We start from the raw sequence: 18,773 nt of genomic DNA on the forward strand, positions 1-18,773 counted from the left end.
CCTAGTTAAACTGCTGTTTGGCCTGGGCTGAACTTAACACATGTAGGCTCTCCTCTCAAGTGCCCAGGGAGATGGGCAGAAGGTATACAGGGCTGGTATCTGTCACCACCCAGCCATTAGACCTGGCCCTGTCTTACATCCTGTGCTACTGCCAGCCGATGCCCTCCATGGAACAGTCATCCAAGGTGAACGTCCAGACAGCTTTGTTTGTGCTCTCATATCACCTTGATATCCCCTATCACAGCAAGGCTAAGTACAGGGTCAACTGGGTCTTATTCTGGATGGTGCAATGTAAGAACATTATTACAGATAGAAATGTTATGTATAGAGCTGGAACAAGTGTTTTATTTTGTATTTTTATAATTTTGTTGCAAATCAAACTTTCTACATCTTTATCTGAGCGTTCTCCAGTCCTCCAGACTCTGAAGAGCAGCCAGGCTTGCTGTCTGTTTGAAAAGCTCACATTTTGTGCATTGTCTTCCAAGGTGTGTGCATGTCCGCATGCTAACATTATATCTTGTATCTCTTTTATTAGAGCTCTTATTACAGCTTGCGGTGGCATTTGAAGGCTGACCAATAGTTGGTTTATGGCCTTATTGGCTATTTAAGTTAATGTGAGTAATTACTTGATAGGGACGACAGTGGATTGGGGGGGATGTGAGTTTGAGCCCCCCTGCTTTTTTACTGAGACCATGTTGCCCTATGACCGTTCAGATCTCATTTTATTGAAGGCAGACATGTGGTTCTCTTTTCAATCAGTTGCAAAGCGGCATGAATGTTGTCTTGTCTTTGGTCATGCAAGCTTTGTGAATGTGTACACAAAGTGGGAGTGTGAAATTATTTCTGAACAGAATTGACAGTACATTCACTATAAAACATGAGCATTATTCTATTGACTTGTTCTCCAGACCATTCCTCATTTGTTTGTGGTTTACCACGTTAAACTGATGCAGCTAGCGAATGGTGTTTAAAATGTTTGACATGCCTCCAGGTTTGAGCCATCAGTCTGTGTGGCTGCACCGTCATCAGTCTCTCTACATCCAGATTATAGTCTTTGGCTTTCTCACGTTGGCTGGATTAGGGCAGATTGCCCAATGATGACTCTGCCGGATATCTAGGAGACTGTTGTTGCTTCCATTTCTGTTGTCAGTGTTGATTGTGATGTTGATGTATGGGGGTAATGTTAAGTGATGTGCCAGTCTGGGGTGGAGAAAGCACTTTCTCATCAGTCCTTTGCTCACTTGCAATCAGAGAAAGAAATACAGTGAATGTACCAATAGTATTCCAATGTTTCCTCACCTGTTTCAACACAACACTGGCCAAAGTGCTTTATGTTAATCTGATGATATTTGACTAATGGTACTCTGGTAAAGGTAATAATCCTTCCTTTGTGTGTTTTGATTCCCAGTGGGAGTTCCTGTGGTCTCTCATCCTCTTCTTCACCTTCTCTCTGCTCCTGGTCTGGTTCTACTTCTGGTGGGAGGCACACAACGACTACAATGAGTTCAACTGGTGAGTCCTGCTGTACTGTGTGTATGCTAGTTATACAACTCATAGATTAATGTCTCTTAGTATATCGGCGTCATCCGTCAGTGGTCTGTTCACTAAATGCTCCTATGACCGTCCCCTACATTGATTCTCTGGCAATTACTTAGCTTAATGTTTTACTTTTAAAAGATGCCATTTTGTCTCCATATGTTTTTGCCTGAACTGAAAATGCTAACTCTAGATTGTAGTTTTTTTTGGTTGGCCAAAATCATTTTGGGATAATCCTCTTCCCTAATATGGGTGCGGATGTATAGGCCTTAGGGCCTCTATCACTGCAGATTATAGTTAGCATGATTACATAAAGCAGGAATACCCTTTGACCCCAAATCACCTCTCAGATTATTCCATTCATGTCTTCCCCACAGTTACCATAAAACCAATTATACTTGGAGACAATTCAGGTGTTGGTTTTGCCATGAGACAAGAAACATTGCGCATTCAATTGAAGAATATACTACCACTGAAATTATGAATTGGGTTTATTTAGTTGAGCTTTTGACCAAGCTCTTGACCAAGTCCTCAAAGCCTTCTACATTGAATGTGCACGCTATGCCCCAGAGTCCACTATGATATGAGAAACTCCTACATGGCAGTATGTGCCTCTAAGCTTAAGTCCAGCCATATCCGTGTGTACTGTAGTTTCATAGTGTTCAGTGGCATTTCATTCACGCTGGGTTGTCAGACCAGACAGACACACGGTCAGGTCAGCTTGTGTCTGACGATCATTCTGTCACCCAGAAAACCGAGACTAAAGGCTAAGTTCTCGGACACACCAACAGCGTTTGCTGGCCGAGAGCACTTTGCACCTCTGAGCGTAATTTGCAAACCGAGTGCTTACCGATTTTACATGTAGAATTGCGTGAAAAATGTTGGCAGTCAGACGTTTGGTGCAATGTGTGCGTGCCTTGAGAGAGAGAGCAAAGCTTTGGTTCTTCTTGTAACGTGCAATTTGCTTTGTCCCCCCAAGGTCATTCCCCACACTCTCTCTGTTCGCCACCGCCTTTCTCTGCCACGTTAACTTCCGACTTCAACTGTATGTTAAAATACACTTATGTTGGAGTCATTAACTTGTTTTTCAACCACTTCACAAATTTCCTGTTAACAAACTATAGTTTTGGCAAGTTGGTTAGGACATCTACTTTGTGCATGACACAAGTCATTTTTCCAACAGTTGTTTACAGACAGATTATCACAATTCCAGTGGGTCAGAAGTTTACATACACTAAGTTAACTGTGCCTTTGAACAGCTTGGAAAATTCCAGCCGCCATACCGCTCAGGAAGGAGACGCGTTCTGTCTCCTAGAGATGAATGTACTTTGGTGTGGAAAGTACAAATCGATCCCAGAACAACAGCAAAGGACCTTGTGAAGATGCTGGAGGAAACGGGTACAAAAGTATCAATATCCACAGTAAAACGAGTCCTATATCGACATAACCTGAAAGGCCGCTCAGCAAGGAAGCTGGTTGGCCTACTCCTGGTTGGCCAGTGCTGGTTTCTACGATCTTGCGCTCATCTCAGAGACCAAATCAACACTAACTGTAGCCTGCCCTGATATCCATGAGACGCTACTATTGTGTAACTAGCTTCCGTTTGACAGGTTTTTATATAACCGCTCTGGGGAGTGGAGCGACGGGACCATTCCAATCCTGGCCACTACCGCTGCCGGCTTCACTTATATTACATTTTTAATGGTGAGTTGTGTCATCTCATCAAACTTTCACTGTGAGATGATATTGATACTGTGTCTAGGCCCTGGGTAACAGCCAGGTAATGTTAGGGGTGTAACCTGGCAGGGCAGAAACGTGTTGCCATGTATGTCTGGACCAAGTCCACATGTGAAAGTTATGATGGCACAGGCAGCTGTTGACCTGTTTTGAAAACAGTGGTTGTGGAAATTCACGTGATGTGATTTATTTGTGTGTCTATTCTTTCAGATTTTAGCACTTTGCCACATAGCAGTGGGACAACAGCTGAACTTGCACTGGCTGCACAAGGTAATGCTCAAGTGTGCGATTTTTGGAGTGTTTGTTTGTGTATGTACAGTTAAAGTCGGACGTTTACATACACTTACGTTGGAGTCATTAAAACTTGTTTTTCAACCACTCCACACATTTCTTGATAACCTCTCTAGGGTACGTGGGACGGTAGTGTCACACCTGGCAACACCTGAAAATGTGTTATACATCAAAATAAAGCTTAACTTCTTGTTAATCCAGCCACCATGTCAGATTTCAAAGGCTTTACGGCGAAAGCAAACCATGCGATTATCTGAGGACAGCACCCCGCATACAAACACATAAATCATATTTCAACCAGGCAGGTGCAACACGAAAGTCAGAAATAGCGATATAAAAAATGCCTTACCTTTGATCTTCTTCTGTTGGCACTCCAAAAGGTCCCAGTTACATCACAAATGGTAATTTTGTTCGATAATGTCCTTCTTTATATCCATAAAAACTCAGTTTCCCTCCATCAAAATGCATACAAAATGAATCCCAAACGTTAATAATAAACTTTTCCAAACAAGTTAAACAACGTTTATAATCAAACCTTAGAATTTATTTGAGTATTAGGATACCTAACATTTAAGACGGAGAATAGTATGTTCATTACCGGAGCTAAATAAGAAAGAACGCGCTTTCCTCCACGCGCTTGGAAACACTACAGCCAAAATGGGAGCCGCCTAGAAAAACTACAAACTCTGAAACTACAAACCCTGAAACTCTTTCTAAAGACTGTTGACATATAGTGGAAGCCCTAGAAACTGCAATCTGGGAGGACATGGCCTTATTATTAAAATACTAGCCATTGAAAATAGTGGTAAACTGAAATTGTTTTTGGGGGGGATGGTTTGTCCTCAGGGTTTAGCCTGCCATATCAGTTCTGTTATACTCACAGACATAAGCTTAACAGTTTTAGAAACTTTAGTGTTTTCTGTCCAAATCTACCAATTATATGCACATCCTAGCTTCTGGGCCTGAGTAACAGGCAGGTAACTTTGTGCACGCTTTTCATCCCGACGTGAAAATAGTGCCCCCTTCCCTAGTGAGGTTAACAAACTATAGTTTTGGCAAGTCTGTTAGGACATCTAATTTGTGCATGACACAAGTCATTTTTCCAACAATTGTTTACAGACAGATTATTTCACTTATAATTCACTGTATCACAATTCCAGTGGCTCAGAAGTTTACATACACAAAGATGACTGTGCCTTTAAACAGCTTGGAAAATTCCAGACAATTGTCATGGCTTTAGAAGCTTCTGATAGGCTTATTGCCATATTTTGAGTCAGTTGGAGGTGTACCTGTGGATGTATTTCAAGGCCTACATTCGAACTCAGTGCCTCTTTGCTTGACATCATGGGGAAATCAAAAGAAATCAGCCAAGAGCTCAAGGTTCATCCTTGGGAGAAATTTCTGAACGCCTGAAGGTTCTACGTTCATCTGTACAAACAGTAGTACGCAAGTATAAACACCATGGGACCACGCAGCCGTCATACCGCTCAGGAAGGAGACACGTTCTGTCTCCTAGAGATGAACGTACTTTGGTATGAAAAGTGCAAATCAATCCTAGAACAACCGCAAAGTGTCTTGTGAAGATGCTGGAGGAAACGGGTACTAAAGTATCTATATCCACAGTAAAACATGTCCTATATCGACATAACCTGAAAGGTCGCTCAGCAAGGAAGAATCCACTGCTCCAAAACCACCACAAAAAAAGCCAGACTACGGTTTGCAACTGCACATGGGGACAAAGATCATGGGGACAAAGATCGTACTTTTTGGAGAAATGTCCTCTGGTCTGATGAAGCAAAAATCGAACTGTTTGGCCATAATGACCATTGTTATGTTTGGAGAAAAAAGAGGGAGGCTTGCAAGCCGAAGAACACCATCCCAACAGTGAAGCACGGGGGTGACAGCATCATGTTGTGGGGGTGCTTTTCTGCAGGAGGGACTGGTGCACTTCACAACATAGATGGCATTCTCTCTACTATTATTCTGACATTTCACATTCTTAAAATAAAGTGGTGATCCTAACTGACCTAAGACGGGGAATTCTTACAAGGATTAAATGTCAGGAATTTTGAAACTGAATTTAAATGTATTTGTTTAAGGTGTATATAAACTTCCGACTTCAACTATATGTGCTTTAGTGTTTGACTGTAATTACGCATACAGTGAAGGGAAAAAAGTATTTGATCCGCTGCTGATTTTGTTTGCCCACTGACAAAGAATTGATCAGTCTATAATTTTAATGGTAGGTTTATTTAAACAGTGAGAGACAAAATAACAACAACAAAATCCTGAAAAACGCATGGCAAAAATGTTATAAATACATTTGCATTTTAATGAGGGAAATAAGTATTTGACCCCTCTGCAAGAGATGACTTAGTATTTGGTGGCAAGACCCTTGTTGGCAATCCCAGCGGTCAGACGTTTCTTGTAGTTGGCCACCAGGTTTGCACACATCTCTGGAGGGATTTTGTCCCACTCCTCTTTGCAGATCTTCTCCAAGGTATTAAGGTTTCGGGGCTGACGTTTGGCAACTCAAACCTTCAGCTCCCTCCACAGATTTTCTATGAGATTAAGGTCTGGAGACTGGCTAGGCCACTCCAGGACCTTAATGTGCTTCTTCTTGAGCCACTCCTTTGTTGCCTTGGCCGTGTGTTTTGGATCATTGTCATGCTGGAATACCCATCCACGACCCATTTTCAATGCCCTGGCTGAGGGAAGGAGGTTCTCACCCAAGATTTGACGGTACATGGCCCCGTCCATCGTCCCTTTGATGCAGTGAAGTTGTCCTGTCCCCTTAGCATAAAAACACCCCCAAAGCATAGTGTTTCCACCTCCATGTTTGACGGTGGGGATGGTGTTCTTGGGGTCATAGGCAGCATTCCTCCTCCTCCAAACACGGCGAGTTGAGTTGATGCCAAAGAGCTCCATTTTGGTCTCATCTGACCACAACACTTTCACCCAGTTGTCCTCTGAATCATTCAGATGTTCATTGGCAAACTTCAGACAGGCATGTATATGTGCTTTCTTGAGCAGGGGGACCTTGCGGGCGCTGCAGGATTTCAGTCCTTCACGGCGTAGTGTGTTACCAATTGTTTTCTTGGTGACTATGGTCCCAGCTGCCTTGAGATCATTGACAAGATCCTCCAGTGTAGTTCTGGGCTGATTCCTCACAGTTCTCATGATCATTGCAACTCCACGAGGTGAGATCTTGCACGGAGCCCCAGGCCGAGGGAGATTGACAGTTCTTTTGTGTTTCTTCCATTTGCGAATAATCGCACCAACTGTTGTCACCTTCTCACCAAGCTGCTTGGCAATGGTATTGTAGCACTCCCTTTAAGAGTGTTCTCCTAATCTCAGCTCGTTACTTGTATAAAAGACACCTGGGAGCCAGAAATCTTTCTGATTGAGAGGGGGTCAAATACTTATTTTGCTCATTAAAATGCAAATCAATTTATAACATTTTTTTTTTGTTGCTATTGTGTCTCACTGTTCAAATAAACCTACCATTAAAATTATAGTCTGATAATTTCTTTGTCAGTGGGCAAACATACAAAATCAGCAGGGGATCAAATACTTTTTTCCCTCACTGTATGTGTATATGGCCTGTATACTGTGTGTGTCTTCAAGTGTCTGACTGAACACTGCCTGAACCCCACATTTTGAGTTAGTTTTCCTGGGGGTTGTGAAAGCAGTGACATCATGCCCCAGGGTGCTGTTATCTGCCAAACACACTACAGATGGTTGGAATAGTTAGCCTTGGGAGGAGGGGGAGGAAGAATGTGTGTGTGATTGTCTGTAACACTCTCTGTTTGCCCCCATAGATTGGAGTGAGTGCTGCCCTGCTGACCACTGCCATCGGATTCATATCTGTCAATCAAACATGGGGGGAGGAGTGGGCAGTCATCCCTGTATCACTCCAGGTCAGTTGAACAACCCATGCCCCTTTAGGGCTCTGCATCACACTGTATTACACAGGACACCTTCCCGATATGTGGTTATATACTTGAAAAATCATGTGAATGACTGTATTGAACTACAGTACCAGTCATAGGTTTGGACACCTACTCATTCCATGTTTCTTCTTTATTTATTTATTTTTTAAATTTTCTACATTGTAGAATAATCGTGAAGACATCAAAACAATGAAATAACACACATGGAATCATGTGGTAACCAAAAGTGTTAAAGAAATACATTGTATATTTGAGATTCTTGAAAGTAACCTTGATGACAGCTTTGCACACTCTTGGCATTCTCTCAACCAGCTTCATGAGGTAGTCACCTGTAATGCATTTCAATTAACAGGTGTGCCTTGTTAAAAGTTAATTTGTGGAATTTCCTTCCTTCTTAATGCGTTTGAGCCAATCAGTTGTGTTGTGATTAGGTAGGGGTGGTATACAGAAGATAGCCCTATTTGGTAAAAGACCAAGTCCATATTATGGCAAGAACAGCTTGATTAAGCAAAGAGAAACGACAGTCCATCATTACTTTAAGACATGAAGGTCAGTTAATATGGAAAACTTTGAAAGTTTCTTCGTGTTGTCGCAAAAAAACATTAAGCTCTATGATGAAACTGGCTCTCATGAGGACCGCCACAGGAAAGGAAGACCCAGAGTTACCTCTGCTGCAGAGGATAAGTTCATTACCATTAACTGCACCTCAGATTGCAGCACAAATAAATGCTTCACAGAGTTCAAGTAACAGACATATCTCAACATCAACTGTTCAGAGGAGACTGTGTGAATGAGGCCTTCATGGTTAAATTGCTGCAAAGAAACCAATACCTAAGGACAACAATAAGAAGAAGAAACGACAGTCCATTACTTTGACTAGGTATGTCCAAACCTTTGACAGTTACTGTACATAAAATTGCAACATTCAATTGAAATGCGTCTAATATATATATCATTAAGACTGAGTCAATATGTTAATTAATCATTTATTTTATTGAATAATTTTTGGTTTTTAGTAATCATGCAGTAGCCTACAATATGTCATACTATTGACAACTGTGATTGAGAGTAGTAATTCCACACCTTCAACACTGAATGATTTCATTAATAGAATGGGTCTCCTTTGGTCCCCTGTCCAGGCCACGGGTCCCTTCCTACACCTAGGAGCTCTGGTGGCTGTCACCGCTCTGGCCTGGCTGGTGGCTGGGCAGATCGCCCGCACAGAGAAAATAAGTAAGCAGCTCGACCCGACCCCGACCTTGTTACTGACCATGGTAGTGTTGCACGGTATACTGAAACTTCTGTACTAGAGTTTTTGTTACTTTCGGTACTTCTGTCAAATGTGTCTCAAGTCATATATGGATTGAGTCTTTTTAGTAATTTGTCTGAATCTTCTCAAGGGAGCAGTAGTAAGCTAGCCAGGCTACTTGCGCTTGTACATGCAGCTGACACAGCGCCAGCCATTTTTAATAAGCAAGCGAGAGGAGAGCGAAAATGCCGACATCATGGCTTCTTCAAAAGAAAACATCATACCTTCACGTCCGCAGCTTGTTGACAAAACTGTCTCCAGAAGCGAACTGTGGGAATACTTTGCTTGCGGAGCAGATGAGGGCTAGCCCACCGAAACAACTAAGCAAAATATGTTACAAAGCAGTGCAAGGGACGTTTAGTTCCAAATCTACATACAAAAAAATACTCTCTTACACATGACATTTGCATTGTAACGTTGTAGTTATTCTACGAAATTGGAATTGTTTTTGTATGAACATATTGTAGCAACCTTGTTTTATAAGCACGTATATCGACTCAGCTACACGAGCATGCTTTTGTACTACAGTCGATGGCACGCTGGGCTTCGGGCCATAAGGTTGATGGTCCGAACCACGCTCCCTGCCTGTTTCGTTACAATATATTTAGCATGACATTCATGTGAGCATTATAATATGATTACACAACCCAAAAGTTTGGTGAAATGCACTCATAACTTGACAGCAATATATTTAGACTACTTCACATTTGTCTGGGCTTGCTAGCAGTAGCCACTAGCCTGCCAGCAGCCCTAGGAAGAGCATTGCACCATGGGAAGTGAAATGCACTCTGGGAATCATAGTATACTGTGTAAATTCCATTGTACTTCTATTGCATGTAGACTATAGAAGTTTAAGAAATGAGCTTCAGTGTTTTTTTTGTGGTTTTGGAACTAAACTGTTCATTTAGTACATTATTTAGCTGTAATGAATTATAGGTCTAATGAATGTAATTTGACCCAATATTTTGGCCATAGATAAGCAAATTAACCATTTTGTCTGCTCTGAGTCAAGCAAAGTTGAAGATATTCTTATGTTATTTAATGGTGTTTATTTTTTGCAAGACATTTGATATAAAATTGAAGATATACTATTTGTTATTTTAGTAGTTCTACCAATTATGAACACATTGCTCAATGTTTATTTATTTTTTTAATCAACCCCAGTGGTTTTCTGGGACTAGCTACAGTAATACACTTTCTTTTTTTGTTGCAGTGGCAGCGTTTCAGTATTGAGTAGCCTTTTGGTAATGAATATCGTTTTGATATCTAGTATTATGATGATAAACCTGGTATCGGTATTGAAGTTTTAAAAAAATCTGCTATTGTGACAACACTAGAGCATGTTACCAACTGTTCACCTCACTGAAGAAAGCTCAGCCACTACTGCCAGATGACTTAAAGGAAATCTCCACCCAAAAACAATATTTTGGTATCTTTCATTAGTCCATTGTTGACATCATAGGATGCAAAATGAATCATACAGGGATGATTTCTGTTTTTTGAAAGTTACATATCTTGAAAACTTGATTGCTGACAAGCAAAACTTTTTGGTACTATGTCAACAACGGACTAATGAACGAAATGCCAAAAGATTGTTGGGTGGAGTTTTCCTATAACAGCCTCAGAGCCCTGGGCGTTAAATGATTAACACCATGTACACAAAGGGCAAGCCCCTGTCAGGTTGGCAGGGATACTAGGCATTCCTCTGGCCTCACATGACACCACCAGTCCACAGGACATTATTAGGCCCTGTCTGTTGACATGGCCAGTTAGACATCAAGTACTGGGGTATTTTTGCCATCCTTAAATTTGTCAGAGACTAGTACAGGGGAGGCAGACTAGTGTTAGTTGCTTGGGGATCTAGATTAAATACTGAATCATCAGTGCTATTTTTGGAGGCACATTACTTTAATGAATATTCAGTTGTAGTTTATAGACACTCCAGTTCCATTTTTTTTTATACGTTGTATTTGGGTAGAACAGTGGATTTTTGTGCACAGACACAACGCCGTAGCAGTTTGTTTGCTCTCACAGTAACTCTTAACGAAGAGTTACATTATTAATGTGTGCTGTAATATTGCTACAATATAAAAACCCTATAATTTATTTGTCCTTAATTTTACCAGGCTATTCTTATTGAAATACAGTATACAGTGCATTCGGAAAGTATTCAGGCCCCTTTTTCCACATTTTGTCACGTTAGATCCTTATACTTAAATCGATTCAATTTGTTTTTTTCCTCATCAATCTACACACAATGCCCCATAATGACAAAGTGACAACATTTTTTATTTTTTTATTTACACAAGTATTCAGTCTCTTTGCTCTGAGACTTGAAATTGAGCTCAGGTGCATCCTGTTTCCATTGATCATCCTTGAGATGTTTCTACAACTTGATTGGAGTCCACCTGTGGTAAATTCAATGGATTGGGCATGATTTGGAAAGGCACACACCTGTCTATGTAAGGTCCCACAGTTGACCGTGCATGTCAGAGCAAAAACCAAGCTATGAGGTCGAAGGAATTGTCCATAGAGCGCAGAGACAGGATTGTGTCGAGGCACAGATCTGGGGAAGGGTACCAAAAGATTTCTGCAGCATTGAAGGTCCCCAAGAACACAGTGGCCTCCATCATTCTTAAATGGAAGAAGTTTGGAACCGCCAAGACTCTTCCTATAGCTGGCCAGCTGGCCAAACTGAGCAATTGTAGGAGAAGGGCCTTTTTCAGGGAGGTGATCAAGAACCCGATGTTCACTCTTCCAGAGTTCCTCTGTGGAGATGGTTGTCCTTCTGGAAGGTTCTCCCATCTCTGTAGCACGCCACCAATCAGGCTTTTATGGTAAAGTGGACAGATGGATGCCACTCCTCAGTAAAAGGCACATCTCTGGTCTGATGAAACCAAGATTGAACCAAGTGTCACGTCTGGAGGAAACCTGGCTTACTGTGAAGCATGGTGGTGTCGGCATCATGCTGTTGGGATCTTTTTCAGTGGCAAGGACTGAGAGACTAGTCAGGATCGAGGGAAAGATGAATGGAGCAAAGTAGAGATCCTTGATGAAAACCTGCTCCAGAGCACTCAAGACCTCAGACTGGGGCAAAGGTTCACCTTCCAACAGCACAATGACCCTAAACACACAGCCAAGACAACGCAGGAGTGGCTTCTGGACAAGTCTCTGAATGTCCTTGAGTGGCCCAGCTAGAGCCTGGATTTGAGCCTGATCGAACATCTCTGGAGTGACTTGAGAATAGCTGTGCAGCAACGATCCCCATCCAACCTGATAGAGATTGAGAGGATCTGCAGAGAAGAATGGGAGAAACTCCGCAAATACAGGTGTGCCAAGCTTCCAAAGAAGACTCAAGGCTGTTATCGCTGCTAAAGGTGCTTCACCAAAGTACTGAGTAAAGGGTCTGAATACTTATGTAAATGTGATGGTTTTGTATTTTTTTCATTTATTTCTAAAAATGTATACAAACCTGTTTTTATTTTGTCATTATGAGGTATTGTATGTAGATAATTTTTTCTTATTTTTTTTTAGGATAAGGCTGTAACGTAACAAAATGTGGAAAAAGTCAAGGGGTCTGAATACTTTCCGAATGCACTGTATATCTCTTCAACAAATGAAATCTATTTCAGTGCAGAATACATTAGCCTGTGGTTTAGCGGTGGCTTACAGAGGTCAGTAGGTCCTGGATGTGAGGTTAGATGTGTAGCTAGCTGGTGTGCCTCTGTGAATGCCAGAGAGGTTCTGAGGGCAGAGGGTGTGTCTGTAACAAGAGTTCTTCTGACGCAGTCGATCTGGCCTAAGTACTGACCTTGAAATGAATCCGACCTCCTGTGTCAGTGATGTACTCTAGCTACATTCATCATCACTTACCTGCACTGCAGCGCACAGAGATGGAACAGGAGAAAGTGTGGCTAGAGGCTGGCTGGCTTTGACACTGTATATATCTCAACCCAAACTGTCCACGTAAAATGTTAAGAAACATTGAGTGAATGGTCTTCCTGCTCATAGAGAAACTACTTTCAGATGTGCTATTTCTTTCTTTCCTTGACCATCTCAGTATAGTAGACATCCGTGACAAGAGCAAATAAGTATTCCATGACATTGAAGCTTTTGGCCATAGCTATTCTATATACTCAGGTATTCTATTTTGTTTTAATTGTCTACCCCAGGGTTTTTATTCATTATCTATCTATTTTGTGTTCTACGCCCGCCCCAGGGTTTCTATTCATTATATATCTATGTTGTGTTCTACGCCCGCCACAGGGTTTCTATTCATTCCATATCCATGTTGTGTTCTGCCCAGGGTTCCAGGTGGTGGTTCTCCTGCTCTACTTGAGTGTTCTACTGGGCCTCTACATGGCCCCCCTTTCCATCACCTCCCCCTGCATCATGGACCACGCAAACCTCACTCCACACCCTGATGTCATTGGCCACCAGGGCGCCCCCATGGTGAGTCAGCTGAACCAGCTGCCCAATCAGAGGACTTGTAGGGGGAGGCACCTCCTACACTATGCTTATAGAGTATACAATAACAGACCCATAGAGATGTAACCTACATAGAGGGCACTAAAGAAATCATGCTGGCCAACAGTTTCTTCATATTTACACCCACTCACTTCCTTCATACTACCTATGGCCCTATTCTAGTGTATTAATGACCCTCTGAACCCGAGCTGAAAATAGCCCAGAAATAGATGCTGTAAACAGACTTCTGGGCTTTCTGTAAGCACTATATAGAAACTATAGGCTATTGTATGTGAGAGTCCTTACCTATCAGCTCAATCTATAGACGTAAGATTTCATATGATACCATGTTTAGTATTTCTTCACTTGTTTTCTTCATTCACATCACGTAGTGCTGCATTTCTCCCCAGGCATGCTTTTCCTTTCCGGCATCTAAAAGCATTTGTTTGTTGTATTTTATTAAATTTAATTGTGTATTTGATTGAGAGGAAGTGTGAGTGTGTGAGAGAGCCCACGCCTGCTTTGTTTGTCTTGATTTGTTTGACTTGTCAGCCAAACGCTGTATGACTGTATACTATATAAGCCTAGTGCATGAAGAATTCTCATGCTGTTGCTAAAACCTCACCGCTCAACTCCTAACACGGGGTTTCCCAAACATTTTTGGCCCGTGACCCCATTTTGCTATTAAAAATGATTTGGGACCCCACCAATTAAAATATGTTTTATTTAATCACCAGCCAATGTTTACTTTTTTTAATTTGGGCTATAACAGTCTTACAAATCAGTCTGGCAGTGTTTTTGACAGTATTTCAATCTGAAGCTGATATGGTTTGAAGTGACTGAAATGCATCAGAAAGGTATTGGGAAGTTCAGAAGATCATCAGGCAATAATGTTGTATGATCTTTTGTGTAGAAAATAACATCATTAGCTAGGTTTCCATCCAATTGAAAATAGATTTTTCATGCGAATATTCTAAAATCTGCATAAAGAAAATATGCCAATTTTCCACCAAACTGACTTGTTTGCAGATAAAAATCAGTGCATATTGACAGTGCACATAAAATGTACTTTTTCACGTAAGTGTTGATGTACCAAATAAAAATAGAATGTTCAATGTGTTTCCATGGCATTTTCAACACTTCCAATAGTTTTGTCACAAACTGTTGTGTTAAATAGCAAATGGGCCTACTCTGGTCTTTGCACGTGCACTCTAGCCAACAGCTCGCAGATACAATGAGCAAAACAATATTTGCTCATAATTAATTTTACAGACACCACAAGATCCCACCATGTCGAACTAACATTACTTTTTGGCATCTATAAAATGGTACCGAAACTTCCTGTTTCCATCACAGCTGTCGTGATTTTTTTACTGTATGACTTGCATATAAACTGTGGATGGAAACGTGGTTACAGATTTTCTTTTTCTCCCTGTCTAATTTAGTGCTTGGTCTTGTCCACTCGGTTCTAACAGCTTGTGGGCAAAGTAAAGGGAAACCACACATACCAACATGTTCCTGAGAGTCATGTCTTTCAGTAATGGGGTCATAATAATTTGTAGCTTAAACTAAGGAAACAGAAACCGCTCTGTTTAATATAACTGCATCTAGTGGTTACCAGATGTTACTGACGTAACCCCTTGTTCGATGAACTAAGTGTCAATTTGCTCTCGCGACCCCAATCAGGCTTCCCCTAGTTTGAGAAACACTGTCCTAACGACTCGTACACATGACACATCCAGCGAGCTGCAGACAGACACACACACCCCTGCTATGCTCCCCAACCAGCCAGTTGGGGCATGTTACAGTAGTTGATCACCCCAGAAGTAAAACACTGTGGTGGAATTAACAGTCTTAAAGACCTGAGAACTCCCCCAGGACACACCACATGACCCACTCTGTTTACCAGCAGCACTTTACATTGACTTTCCCAGGCTTCCAGTCCCTCACAGTATTACAGTTTGAGCTACAGTATCACTGACTTATCAGTTTGACCCATGTGGCCTGGTATTGTGTATTGCACAAGTCATTATGTTCAATAGTCTGTTGTTTATCAAACATGAGCTCATAACCCATGACTTTTAACTGGAATCATTCTCCAAGTTTCCTCACAGACATTTAAAGGGACATTTAAAAAAATTGTCATTCATTCATCTCCAGCACCACCCCAACAACATACTATGTGAAAATGGCGCATTTCAACTGAGTATTATACTTCTGACACCTATATGAAACTGTGAACTCTCAGATTGCAGTAAGGTATATGAACCTCTCTGACCTCCAAGATACGTCAATATAATGTATGTGCTGATGTTCCTCTCTGTCCGTCTGTCTGTAGCTGGCTCCAGAGAACACTATCCTGTCTTTCCAGAGGGCTCTGCAGATGAACGTCAGTGGGCTGGAGGCTGACGTGGCCATCAGGTACACACACACACACACACACACACACACACACACACACACACACACACCGAAAGAGACTCACAGTGCAGCCAAACTAGATCAGTAGGGAGTCCAGTCAAGTCTGTTGTGGTTGATGGAGGAGTCCAGCCAAGCACAGGTCATTCTGCTGGTCTGGCCCTCCTGTCCAGGATTCAAACCCTTAGTCAGGCAGGCAGGCAGCATGACAGAAAGCCAAGTCTAGGTCCAAAAGGCTTCTTCTTCTTCTTTTCTTCTTCTACCCCCACAAGCCATAAGACACCTGAACAGCTAATCAAATGGTTACCCAGACTATTTGCATTGCCCCCCGCCCCCATCAGTTGCTGCTACTCGCTGTTTATTATCTATGCATAGTCACTTTACCACTACCGACATATTACCTCAACTAACCGGTGACAGTTTTAGTAGCAGTGGTGGTAGCAGCAGTGGTAGTAGTTGCAGTTTTAGCAGTAGCAGTTTTAGTAGTAGCAGCGGTGGTGGTGGTGGTAGCAGCAGTGGTATCAGTAGCAGCGGTAATAGTTTCAGTTTTAGTAGTAGTAGTAGTAGTAGTAGTAGTAGTAACAGTTTTAGCATTAGCAGCAGTGGTAGTAGTAGCAGCAGTGGTAGTAGTAGTTTTAGCAGTAGCGGTGGCGGCAGCAGCAGGAGGAGGACGACACCGGAAAGCTAAGTCTAGGTCCAAAAGGCTTCTTAGCAGCTTCTACCCCCAAGCCATAAGACGACTCCTGAACAGCTAATCAAATGGTTACCCAGACTATTTGCACTGACCCCCGCCCCTTTCAGCTGCTGCTACTCGCTGTTTATTATCTATGCATAGTCACTTTAACACTACCTACATATTACCTCAACTAACCGGTGACAGTTTTAGCAGCAGTAGCACTGGTGGTAGCAGCAGTGGTAGTAGCAGCGGTAGCAGTAGCAGCCATAGTAGTTGCAATTTTAGCAGTAGCGGCGGTGAAGGTGGTGGTGGTAACGGTGGTGGTAACAGTGGTGGTGGTGGTGGTAACGGTGGTGGTGGTAACGGTGGTGGTAACGGTGGTGGTAACGGTGGTGGTAACGGTGGTGGTGGTAGTAACGGTGGTGGTGGTAGTAACGGTGGTGGTGGTGGTAACGGTGGTGGTGGTGGTAGTAACGGTGGTGGTGGTGGTAGTAACGGTGGTGGTGGTGGTAGTAACGGTGGTGGTGGTGGTAACAGTTTTAGCATTAGCAGCAGCGGTAGTAGTAGTTTTAGCAGTAGCGGTGGCGGCAGGAGTAGGAGGACACCGGAAAGCGAAGTCTAAGTCCAAAAGGCTTCTTAGCAGCTTCTACTATTTGAATTGCCCTACCCCTTTAAGCTGCTGCTACTCTGTTTATTATCTATGCACTGTCACTTTAACACTACCTACATATTACTTCAACTAACCGGTGACAGTTTTAGCAGTAGCAGCAGCGGTTTTAGTAGTAGCAGCAGCAGTTTTAGTGTTGGCAGCGGTAGTAGCAGCGGTTTTAACAGCAGCAGTTTTAGCAGTAGCAGCGGTAGCAGTACTAGCCATTTTAGCTGTAGAAGTAGTAGCAGCAGCAGTTTAAGCAGTAGCAGCGGTGGTGGTAGTTGTAGTAACAGTTTTAGCAGCGGTAGGGGTAGCAGAAGTTTTAGCAGTAGCAGCGGTAGTAGTAGCAGTTTTAGCAGCGGTAGTAGTAGCAGTTTTGGCAGCGGTAGCAGTTTTAGCAGTAGCAGCGGTAGTAGTAGCAGCAGTGGTAGCAGTTTTAGCAGTAGCAGCGGTTTTAGCAGCAGCAGTTTTAGTAGTAGCAGCGGTAGTTGCAGCAGTTTTAGTAGTAGCAGCGGTAGTTGCAGCAGTTTTAGCAGTAGCAGTACTAGCCGTTTTAGCTGTATTAGTAGTAGCAGCAGCAGTTTTAGCAGTAGCAGCGGTGGTGGTAGTTGTAGTAACAGTTTTAGCAGCGGTAGTAGTAGCAGTTTTAGCAGTAGCAGCGGTAGTAGCAGCAGCGGTAGTAGTAGCAGCAGTGGTAGTAGTTTTAGCAGTAGCAGCAGTAGTAGCAGTAGTAGTTTTAGCAGCAGTAGTAGTAGTAGCAGCAGTGGTAGTAGTAGCAGTTTTAGCAGTAGCAGCAGTAGCAGCAGTAGTAGTTTTAGCAGCAGTAGTAGTGGTAGTAGCAGTGGTAGCAGCAGCGGTAGTAGTTGCAGTTTTAGCAGTAGCAGCGGTGGTGGTGGTAGCAGCAGCAGCAGTAGTAGTAGTAGTGTACTGTTTTAGCAGGGCACCGGAAAGCCAAGTCTATTTCCAAAAGGCTTCTTAGCAGCTTCTACCCCCAAGCCATAAGATGACTGTCGATTTAGTAGTAGCAGCACTGGTAGTAGCAGCGGTTTTAGCAGTAGCAGCACTGGTAGTAACAGCGGGTTTAGCAGTAGCAGCACTGGTAGTAGCAACGGTTTTAGCAGTAGCAGTAGCAGCAGTAGTAGCAGCAGTTTAAGCAGTAGCAGCGGTAGTAGCAGCAGTTTTAGCAGTAGCAGCAGTTTTCGCAGCAGTGGTAGTAGTAGTAGCAGTTTTAGCAGTAGCAGCGGTAGTAGTTTTAGCAGGAGCAGCAGCAGTTTTAGCAGTAGCAGCGGCAGTAACAGTTTTAGCAGTAGCAGCGGTAGCAGTTTTAGCAGTAGCAGCGGTAGCAGTTTTAGCGGTAGCATCGGTAGTAATACTAGCCGTTGTAGTAGTTGTTGTTTTAGTAGTGGTGGCAGCGGCGGCAGCAGCGGTGGTAGTTTAGTAGCAGCAGCAGCAGCGGTGGTAGTTTTAGTAGTAGTAGTAGTAGTAGTAGTAGTAGTAGTAGTAGTAGTAGTAGTAGTAGTAGCAGCAGCAGCGGTAGTTTTAATAGTAGTAGCAGCAGCGGTGGTAGTTTTTGTAGTTGTAGTAGCAGCAGTGGTAGTTGTAGTAGCAGCAGTGGTAGTTGTAGTAGCAGCAGTGGTAGTTGTAGTAGCAGCAGTGGTAGTTGTAGTAGCAGCAGTGGTAGTTGTAGTAGCAGCAGTGGTAGTTGTAGTAGCAGAAGCGTTAGTTGTAGTAGCAGCA

The 18,773-nt window shown here is 42.7% G+C and overlaps 1 protein-coding gene across 3 annotated transcripts in view; it reads left to right on the forward strand.

Moving 5' to 3' along the window:
• Window positions 1–18,773, forward strand: part of LOC139382486 (glycerophosphodiester phosphodiesterase domain-containing protein 5-like) — a 111,693-nt gene that overhangs the window by 65,490 nt on the left and 27,430 nt on the right. For all 3 annotated transcript variants that reach the window (XR_011628645.1, XR_011628646.1, XM_071126563.1), the window contains exons 3-9: window positions 1,409–1,512; window positions 3,147–3,240; window positions 3,484–3,543; window positions 7,386–7,484; window positions 8,657–8,750; window positions 13,133–13,278; window positions 15,632–15,714. Coding sequence is in view for 1 of the 3 variants with exons in the window: in XM_071126563.1 (XP_070982664.1) it covers window positions 1,409–1,512; window positions 3,147–3,240; window positions 3,484–3,543; window positions 7,386–7,484; window positions 8,657–8,750; window positions 13,133–13,278; window positions 15,632–15,714 (680 nt within the window). In the remaining 2 variants the exon portion in view is untranslated. The remainder of the gene's footprint in view (window positions 1–1,408; window positions 1,513–3,146; window positions 3,241–3,483; window positions 3,544–7,385; window positions 7,485–8,656; window positions 8,751–13,132; window positions 13,279–15,631; window positions 15,715–18,773) is intronic.

Source organism: Oncorhynchus clarkii, chromosome 24, assembly GCF_045791955.1.
Source record: "Oncorhynchus clarkii lewisi isolate Uvic-CL-2024 chromosome 24, UVic_Ocla_1.0, whole genome shotgun sequence".
In the NCBI taxonomy this organism is placed as follows: domain Eukaryota; kingdom Metazoa; phylum Chordata; class Actinopteri; order Salmoniformes; family Salmonidae; genus Oncorhynchus; species Oncorhynchus clarkii.